The sequence below is a fragment of the Vicugna pacos genome, chromosome 8 (assembly GCF_048564905.1).
Source record: "Vicugna pacos chromosome 8, VicPac4, whole genome shotgun sequence".
Classification (NCBI taxonomy): domain Eukaryota; kingdom Metazoa; phylum Chordata; class Mammalia; order Artiodactyla; family Camelidae; genus Vicugna; species Vicugna pacos.
Window position 1 is genome coordinate 17,338,995 of NC_132994.1, and position 10,682 is coordinate 17,349,676.

The 10,682-nt window shown below is 37.7% G+C and overlaps 1 protein-coding gene across 3 annotated transcripts in view; it reads left to right on the forward strand.

Moving 5' to 3' along the window:
- ZNF292 (zinc finger protein 292) overlaps positions 1 to 9,382 on the forward strand; it is an 87,343-nt gene extending 77,961 nt beyond the window's left edge. For all 3 annotated transcript variants that reach the window (XM_006200312.4, XM_072965576.1, XM_031680240.2), the window contains one exon: positions 273 to 9,382. In XM_006200312.4, coding sequence (XP_006200374.1) covers positions 273 to 7,424 — 7,152 coding nt within the window. In that variant the 3' untranslated portion in view covers positions 7,425 to 9,382. The remainder of the gene's footprint in view (positions 1 to 272) is intronic.
- Positions 9,383 to 10,682: the final 1,300 nt, after the last annotated feature.

Consider the following 10,682-nt stretch of genomic DNA (forward strand, 5'->3'; position numbering starts at 1 on the left):
GAAGTTAAATAACTTCCAAGTTGGCCTAGCTATTAGATCATTTTATACTCATCTTAGCTCCCAATGCTGAGGCTTTTTCTGCTGTTCTGTGCAGTTCATTTCACATAAGCACACACCCACCCAGGCTGAGCTGCAGTGCTTTAGAAGGGGTATCTTCATACACTGGCTATTGAAAAATTTGAGAAAAACAAACCTCAGTTTTAAAATTCACAAGTATTCTGTAAACTGTTTTGATTAGTATAAATTAACATTTCTTACTTGCTTTTTCACAGACTGAAGGGGCTGGACTTGCCACTTGTATAGAACTGTGTGTAAAAGCACTCCGCCTGGAATCTACAGAAAATACTGAAGTGAAAATATCTATTTGCAAGACCATTTCGTGCTTGTTGCCTGAAGATCTGGAAGTCAAACGTGCTTGTCAACTGAGTGAATTTCTTATTGAGCCTACAGTAGATGCATATTATGCTGTGGAAATGTTGTATAACCAGCCAGACCAGAAATATGATGAAGAGAATCTTCCGATACCAAATTCTCTACGCTGTGAGCTCTTACTTGTATTGAAAACTCAGTGGCCCTTTGATCCAGAATTCTGGGATTGGAAAACGTTAAAACGACAGTGTCTTGCACTGATGGGGGAAGAAGCATCCATTGTGTCTTCAATAGATGAACTAAATGACAGCGAAGTTTATGAGAAAGTAGCAGACTACCAGGAAGAGAGTAAAGAAACTTCTGTGAATGGCCTTTCTGGTGGAATTGGTACTAATTCTGGCCTTCTTAGAGACATTTGTGATGAAAAGCAGAAGAAGAGAGAGATAAAACAATTAAGAGAGAGGGGATTTATATCTGCCAGGTTTCGGAATTGGCAAGCCTACATGCAGTATTGTGTGCTATGTGACAAAGAATTCCTTGGTCATCGAATAGTTCGGCATGCTCAAAAACATTATAAAGATGGGGTTTACAGTTGCCCCATATGTGCAAAGAACTTCAATTCTAAAGAAACTTTTGTCCCTCATGTCACATTGCACGTTAAACAATCTAGTAAAGAGAGACTAGCAGCTATGAAGCCATTAAGAAGGTTGGGAAGGCCTCCTAAGATCACAACTACCATCGAGAATCAGAAGACTAATGCTGTGGCCAAGCAGGAGCAGCGGCCTATCAAAAAGAATAGTCTCTATTCAACAGACTTCATAGTGTTTAATGACAATGATGGTTCAGATGATGAAAATGAGGACAAAGATAAATCTTATGAGCCAGAGGTGATCCCAGCCCAGAAACCAGTACCTGTTAATGAATTCAATTGCCCTGTAACTTTTTGTAAAAAGGGCTTTAAGTACTTTAAAAATTTAATTGCTCATGTAAAAGGACATAAGGATAATGAAGATGCCAAGCGCTTTCTTGAAATGCAAAGCAAAAAAGTTATCTGCCAGTACTGTAGACGGCATTTTGTAAGTGTTACTCATCTCAATGATCACTTACAAATGCACTGCGGCAGTAAGCCATATATCTGTATACAAATGAAATGTAAGGCCGGTTTTAATAGTTACGCGGAGCTCTTAACCCACCGAAAGGAACATCAAGTCTTTAGAGCAAAGTGCATGTTTCCTAAATGTGGCAGAATTTTTTCAGAAGCTTATTTACTGTATGATCATGAAGCACAGCATTATAATACCTATACTTGTAAGATCACAGGTTGTGGTAAGGTTTATCGTTCTCAGAGTGAGCTTGAAAAGCATCTGGATGATCACAGTACTCCTGAAAAAGTGCTGCCTCCTGAAAACCAACTTAATTCATCTGGAGATCCTATTCAGCCTCCCAGAGAGAATCAGAGCACTGAAGGGAACACTGAGAAAGAAAGATCTATGCTTTCTTCAGGAAATAATGTTGACAACACTTTACCAGAAGATAGAAGTGATGCTTGGGATAAAAGCAAGGCAGAGTCTCCTGTGACCAAACAAGAACAGACTTCTGCCTCGGAGCTCAGGCAGGCTGACGGACTGTTGCCGAATGGTTTGGAAAACCCTGCTGCTACTTCTCTGCTTCAGGCCAGCGAAGTAGCCGTGTCCATCAAGGTGTCCCTCAATCAGGGGATTGAGGGTAACTTTGGAAAGCAAGAAAACTCAGCTGTGGAAGGCACTGGTGACTCACTGGTCACAAACTTACATACACCAGTTGGAGATACGTGTAATGATTTGTGTCACACAGGTTTCCAAGAAGCAAAAGAACAGGATTGTTTTAACGAAGCCCAGATTACTCAGAATCCTTTGGTAGATTCAGAAACCCTCAAAATAGATGACCTTACTCCACAAAACTTGGAAAGACAAGTGAACAACCTGATGACCTTTTCTGTGCAAAACCAGGCAGGATTTCAAAACAGTTTACCAACTTCCAAGTTTGACTGTGGAGCTAGTGTTAAACCATCACCCAATCTGTATAATTTACCTCTTAAGACATTAGAAAGTATCACATTTATTCCACCACAGCCCAACCTAAGTAATTCTTTAGGAACTCCATCAGTGCCTCCAAAAGCGCCAGTTCAGAAATTCAGCTGCCAGGTTGAGGGATGTACTCGAACCTATAATTCTTCACAGAGCATTGGGAAACACATGAAGACTGCACACCCTGACCAGTATGCAGCATTTAAAATGCAGCGCAAAAGCAAAAAGGGGCAGAAATCTAACAACTTAAATACACCAAATAATGGAAAGTTTGTTTATTATTTGCCGTCACAGATGAGCAACTCTAATAATGCATTTTTCACACCACAGACCAAAGCCAGTGGGAATCCTACGTGTTCTGCCCAGTTGCAGCATGTCTCACCTTCCATGTTTCCAGCTCATTTAACAAATGTGTCAACTCCACTGTTGCCCTCAGTGGAAAGTGTCGTAAGTCCAAATATACCTTCTCAGGATAAAAATGAGCAAAGTGGTGGTATGTTATGTCCCCAGATGGAAAATCTGTCTAATACTGCCTTGCCAGCACAAATGGAAGATCTCACCAAAACAGTTTTGCCTTTGAATATTGACAGCGGCTCAGATCCTTTCCTTCCTTTACCTGCAGAAAGTAGCTCAATGTCTCTCTTCCCTTCACCAGCAGATAGTGGGACTAATTCTGCTTTTTCCCAACTGGAAAATAGTACAAATCATTTTTCCTCACAGATTGAAGGAAACACTAATTCCTCCTTTCTAAAGGGAGGTAATGGTGAAAATGCAGTTTTTCCCTCACAAGTCAGTGTTGCAAATGACTTCAGTAGCACTAGTGCCCAACAGTCTGCACCAGAAAAAGTTAAAAAAGACCGTGGGCGAGGCCCAAATGGGAAGGAAAGAAAACCCAAGCACAACAAAAGGGCTAAGTGGCCGGCAATTATCCGAGATGGGAAGTTTATCTGTAGCAGGTGTTACAGGGCTTTTACCAATCCCAGATCTCTGGGCGGACACTTGTCTAAGCGATCTTACTGTAAACCACTGGATGGAGCAGAAATTGCTCAAGAACTTCTGCAGAATAATGGACAGCCTTCTCTCCTTGCCAGCATGATTCTCTCCACAAATGCGGTAAACCTGCAGCAGCCACAGCAGCCTGCTGCCTTCAGTCCAGAGGCATGCTTCAAAGATCCATCATTCCTGCAACTTCTTGCTGCTGAAAGTCGCTCAGCAACATTTTTACCAAATACATTTCCTCGGACTGGTGTGACTAACTTTAGCACAAGTGTTAGTCAGGAAGGAAGTGAAATTATTAAGCAGGCTTTGGAAACTGCTGGCATTCCCAGTACGTTCGAGGGTGCCGAAATGCTCTCTCTCCCAGCAGGTTGTGTCTCAGATGCAGCACAAGTGAGTGCAACAGTGATGCCAAGTCCACCTGTGCCAGCCCTGCTACAGACCGTGTGCCACCCAGCACCCTTGCTGACAGACCAGAATAGGACCCCAGACTCCAAAGCCCCCTCCATTGAAGAATGCAGCAGTTTGCCTGTTTTTCCAACAAATGACTTACTACTGAAGACTGTTGAAAATGGTTTGTGCTCTGGTTCGTTCCCTAATTCTAGTGGGCCGTCACAAAATTTTACCAGTAACAGCTCACGTGTTTCAGTTATAAGTGGTCCTCAGAACACACGGTCTACTCATTTAAATAAAAAGGGAAACAGTGCTTCTAAGAGAAGAAAGAAAGTTGCTCCTCCACTAATTGCACCTAATGCTTCCCAAAACTTGGTCACAAGTGACTTATCGGCAATGGGACTTATAGCAAAGAGTATTGAGATACCAACTACTAACCTTCATTCAAATGTAATTCCCAATTGTGAACCTCAGGGTTTGGTGGAAAATCTAACACAGAAATTAAATAATGTTGACAATCAGTTGTTTATGACTGATGTGAAAGGAAACTTTAAGACCAATCTTGAGTCCCATACAGTGTTAGCTCCCTTACCATTAAAAACTGAAAATGGTGATTCCCAAATGATGGCTTTGAATTCATGCACAACTTCAATAAATTCTGATTTACAGATTTCTGAAGACAATGTTATACAAAACTTTGAAAAAACTCTTGAAATTATTAAAAGTGCTATGAATTCTCAAATACTTGTAAAAAGTGGATCTCAGGGTGTTGGTGAAACATCGCAGAATGCTCAGATAAATTATAACATTCAGCTTCCTTCACTAAACACTGTTCAAAATAACAAATTACCTGATGCTTCTCAGTTTTCCTCCTTCATAGGTGTCATGCCGACAAAAAGTAACATTCCTCAGTCTCAAGTATTACATAAGGAAGATCAGATACAGGAGATTTTAGAAGGCTTACAGAAACTGAAATTAGAAAATGACCTATCCACTCCAATATCCCAGTGTGTACTGATAAACCCGTCAGTGACCCTGACTCCCACTCCTGTTAAATCAGTTCCAAATGTCACAGTTGTTCAGCCAGTTTCTGAAATGATAAGCAACATTCAGTTCAGCGACAGAGTTAATAAACCCTTTGTGTGTCAAAACCAAGGCTGTAATTACAGTGCTATGACAAAGGATGCACTATTCAAGCACTATGGTAAGATTCATCAGTACACTCCAGAGATGATTCTTGAAATTAAGAAGACTCAGTTGAAATTTGCTCCGTTTAAATGTGTGGTACCTACATGTACAAAAACATTTACAAGAAATTCTAATCTGCGGGCACACTGTCAGTTGGTACATCATTTTACAACAGAAGAAATGGTAAAATTAAAAATAAAGAGGCCTTATGGAAGAAAATCTCAGACTGAAAATTCGTCAGCCTCACGAATTCCTCAAGTAAAAAGACAGCTAGCTGTCACAGAGGAAAATAAAAGGGAATTCCAGCCTGCTTTAGAACTGGGAGCGATGAAGGAAAATGCCCTCAGTAATATAGCAGTGATCCCAGAAAAACAACTTACAGAAAAAAAAAGTCCTGAAAAAACAGAAGGCTCTTCACAGCTGGTTGCAGTTACTTCAGAACAGTGTAATACAAATTCTCTCACAAACATTCAAACCAAAGGACGAAAAGTTAGGAGACATAAAAAAGAAAAGGAGGAGAAAAAACGCAAGAAGCCAGTTTCTCAGTCTCCTGAGTTTCCAACAAGATACAGCCCCTACAGACCGTATCGATGTGTCCACCAGGGTTGCTTTGCCGCCTTTACCATACAGCAAAACTTAATTCTGCATTACCAGGCCGTGCACAAATCAGATCTGCCTGCGTTTTCTGCAGAGGTTGAAGAGGAAAGCGAAGCTGGTAAAGAAAGTGAAGAAATTGAAACTAAGCCAACTGTGAAGGAATTTCGATGTCAGGTGAGTGACTGTTCTCGAATTTTCCAAGCAATTACTGGCCTCATACAGCACTACATGAAACTTCATGAAATGTCTCCTGAGGAAATTGAAAGTATGACTGCTTCTGTGGATGTTGGGAAATTTCCATGTGATCAGTCAGAGTGTAAATCTTCATTTACCACGTATTTGAATTATGTTGTCCATCTTGAGGCAGACCATGGAATTGGGGTGAAAGGAAATAAAACTGAAGAAGATGGCATATACAAGTGTGACTGTGAAGGCTGTGACCGAGTATATGCGACTCGGTCTAATCTCCTCCGACACATTTTTAATAAGCATAATGACAAACATAAAGCTCATTTGATTCGGCCAAGAAGATTAACGCCTGGTCAGGAAAATATATCAAGCAAGGCAAACCAAGAAAAGACGAAGTCTAAACATCGGGGGACAAAATACAAATCTGGAAAGGAAGGGATCAAAATGCCTAAGACTAAACGAAAGAAGAAAAATAATTTGGAAAACAAGACTGCAAAGATTGTACAGATTGAAGAAAATAAGCCTTATTCTCTGAAACGGGGAAAGCATGTATACTCTATAAAGGCTCGGAACGATGCCTTATCTGAGTGTACAAGCAGGTTTGTAACCCAGTATCCTTGTATGATAAAGGGGTGTACATCAGTTGTTACAAGTGAAAGCAATATAATTAGACATTATAAATGCCATAAATTATCTAAGGCATTTACATCACAACACCGCAATCTTCTCATTGTCTTCAAACGGTGTTGCAGCTCGCAACTAAAGGAAACTTCTGAGCAAGAAGTTGAAAAGAGTGATGTGAAAGATTCTGACACGGGTTTATCAGAGAGCATTGATAACTCAAGAACAACTACAGTTCCTCAGAAGGAAGTTGAAAAAAATGAAAAAGATGAAATGGATGAGCTAACAGAATTATTTATTACCAAATTAATAAATGAAGACAACACAAGTGTGGAGACCCAAGCTCAGACCTCTTCAAATGTAAGTAATGATTTCCAGGAAAGTAACCCCTGCCCGTCAGAAAAACAAAAAGCAGGTAATTTGAAGAGAGTTAATAAAGAAAAAAATATCTCCCAAAATAAAAAAAGGAAAGTTGAAAAAGTTGAACCAGCATCGGCAGTTGAGCTAAGTAGTGTGCATAAAGAGGAAGAAACTGCGGTTGCAATTCAAACCACTGAGGAGCATCCTGCATCTTTTGACTGGAGCTCATTTAAACCAATGGGATTCGAAGTATCGTTTCTGAAGTTTCTTGAGGAGTCTGCAGTGAAGCAGAAGAAAAATACTGACAAAGACCATCCAAATAGTGGGAATAAAAAAGGGTCCCATTCAAATTCAAGAAAAAGTATTGACAAGACTGCTGTGACTGGTGGAAATCACATATGTTCTTGTAAAGAAAGTGAAACCTTTGTACAGTTTGCCAATCCATCACAGCTTCAGTGCAGTGATAATGTAAAAATTGTTTTAGACAAGACTCTTAAAGATTGCACTGAGCTTGTCTTAAAGCAACTTCAGGAAATGAAACCTACCGTCAGTCTGAAAAAACTTGAAGTACATTCAAATGACCCAGATGTGTCTGTCCTGAAAGAAATCAGTGTGGGTAAAGCCACGGGGAGAGGGCAGTACTGATGACTAATGTACTATAAATACATTAATTACAGTTTTATTTTAAATAGGAAGCCATCAAGCATGCTAGAATTGTGAAACTCATTCATTTTTTGTTGTTGCTGACATGAATTAACCTGGCCAAAAAAAGAAAAGGAAAAAAAAAAACATGACATTTGTCATGTAAAACTTTTTTTTTCATCCCTATGGGACTTGAGGAACAGAATCAATACTTTAGTACTGTAAATAGCTGAGCTAAACCTCAAATTTCTATCAACCAGTTGCCCTTTCCATGAACTAGGCTGAACTATCTGTGTGATTGACATGTCTCACCAGGTCACTGCTCATGTATAACAGTACTACTCTTTGTAGATACCTTTTTTGTATATATTTATTATTGTAAATCATTTGCTGCCACCAGCGGTGTGTAAGTCTAAACTATTAAATGACACATTTATATTTCGAATTTTAATTTTTAACTAAGTGATCAAGTTTTTAAAACTTCTTTTATTGATTTAAATTAAGAATTTTTTGAACTAAAACTAGAAACTCTGCCATAGTTCATTTTTTTTTACATAAGACATTTATTTACAAGATGATCTCAAAAAAAATTACTTTTCACAAAGTAGGCACATTATATCAACACTCTGCTCTGCTTTGTAAATTTACCCTCCAGGATTTTTGGGTGGTACTCGTGAAATTAAAGCAGATTCTTTAGCAGTTTCCTATAGCTACAGTTTTTTCTCAATGCTTCTAATTGGATATAGTTACTATGATTCCATGAAATATAATGGAAATGTGAATAAAGAATTTACTACATCAAAGATTTTAAACATTTGGTATTAAAAAAAAATCCTTTGTGAATGTGATAGAAACTAGTAGTGTGGAGCAGTGTAAATATTTGAGGTGGTGATTTGTGAAGTAGCCCAGTATTGCCTTAAATAAAATCACATTTCATTTCTTGTTTTATACATGTGATCTTATAAAGGTTTTTTTTTTTCATTTTCTGAGATTTATAGATTGGTGTATAGCTTTAAACTGTATAAACTTTTGTGGAAAGATTTTTTTAAACATTTTTATAAATCTTAAAATTGGTATCATCAAAGTGAGCCCATCTTGTGTTTATAAAATGCAAGAGTCCTTAAACATTTATAATTACATAGATGAAACACTTTCTATAAGGAAGTTGGATGTTTTGATTTTACTGTTTATAGAAGTTAGATTGTACAGATTTGTCTGTATTTTCCTGCCATATCTAATGATACTTTTTTCATTAGATTGGTCTTCCAGAGCAGTATTAGTTGTTATAATTATTTTGGTTATTCAGTATATAGTTAGCTCTTATAGTTTAGCTTTATTCACCATATTTATACTGTGGATTTATGGCCAGAGATAGAAGTTATTTCAGGAGCGTTTATGACCTTCGTTTGGTTTGAAGTCCAACTAAAATCAGTACTGGAAACAAAAGGAAACATTCTTTAGATTTGCTTTTGTTTCTGTTTGCCATAAATAGTAGCATTGATTTTTGACTTTGTGTTTGTTATAAACCAGTTGCATTCACAATATTATTAGCTTGATACATTGATGATATTGTGATATGAAAATGTGTATATGCCCTGTACAACATCAGACTTGCAGGAAAAATGAAGCACTTAACAGTAACTGAAATTGCTGGTACTCTGAATAAATAAGCATGGTCAAGGAGTGAATTATTTTCTTTTGGAAAATATTTTTTTAAGTTTTATTATTAAAGTATTATAGTTTTATTTTTAGGGCCAAATGGGTTATATTGAATAGTTGGTTTCACCTCCTTAAGGTTTATTACCAATATGCATAAAACTTGACACATTAAAATCCCTACCCTTTGGTAAGCCCACTGTTATTTATTAAAATAAAAGTTCTTATGGGTGATGAATACATGGTTCTTTTCCTAAATTAATAATAACTCTGAGTCATTTTAATATTAAATTTTTGTTAATGACGATGTTTTCGTACAGTTTTCTTAGAAGTTGACCTAGCTCTTAAAGATAGACATCTGGCAAACTGCCCTATGTAGTACAGTAGCAAGTAGGTTTATTTCTGATGAACGTAGTGATGGACCTGTTAAGTGAAAACACCATTGTATTGTATTGGGGCTTTTTTTTTTCTCATTAGCTTAATTAACCACTAGACATTTCTGCAGTTGTTCCCCTGCATGTCAGGGGAAAAGCTTTGCCAACATTGATTTAAATTTTTTATATTCCAATTACTGTATGCCAAAAGTAATTATGGAATAGTGGGCTTTTTAGCATGGAACAGAAATCAAATTATGGTATAAAATAAATAATGAATTTATAGAACAGCATGTTGGTAACATTTGATACGAAATGTAATGCCGAAGTATTAAAAAAAAAAAGGATCAAAAAGTATATTTTTTTCATGGTATACTTTTCCTCAGTCTGTTGTCTTTTGGATATTTTCTTCCTACAGCATAAATTTGCCTAAGGTTTCATCTTTAAGAAATGGATTTTTTTTCCCCTTCTTCTAAACCCAAAGAATTTGAGTCTTACAGATCAGAACATGTTATTCAAAATACATTATTGTGTTAAGTGAAATGCAAGTTTGGGAAATTTTCAGAAATTCAGCATAATTAAATTACTATTTTAACCTCCCAGAGGTAGAGTTTTAACAAAGCAAATTTTGATCATCAGGTAAGCTCACACAGTTGCTGTAGCTGTTAAGATAAAAGTATGTAGATATTACAGCTAGAGACATCAAGGGGGGAATGCTTTATTTTTCAGGGAAAAGAAGGTGGGTGGTTATGAGTGTTGATGGAGCTGAGTCTTGAAAGATTGAATGAGTGGTCCTCGGATAGTCGGTGAGGAGAAAGGGAATTCTAGGCATGAGGTATGAGGCAACATAGTGCATTTGCCATATTGCAGGTTATCAGTGTGGAAAGAGGGAGTTGGAGGAGCCAAAGCTGAAGCAGCAGGTGGCCTGGGTCATGAAGGTTCTTGTGTGCCATGTTTAGTCTTTACCATGTTTTGCTTTGTTTTTAAAGCAAAAACGTGGTTACTGAATGCATTTAATTTGAACAATTTAACCAGGTACCGATTTTAGAAAGATAATTATCAGTATATAGAGGATAGGTTGAAAAAGTTGAAGGTTAAAAAAGCGGGAAGACTTGCAATAGTCCAGGCAAAAATTGATGGGTACCAGAAGAAAGAATGTTGATGGGGTTGAGAAAGAGACCAGTGGATTTGAGAGGTGTTAAAAATGGAGCAGTAAGGCAGCTTTTTCAAA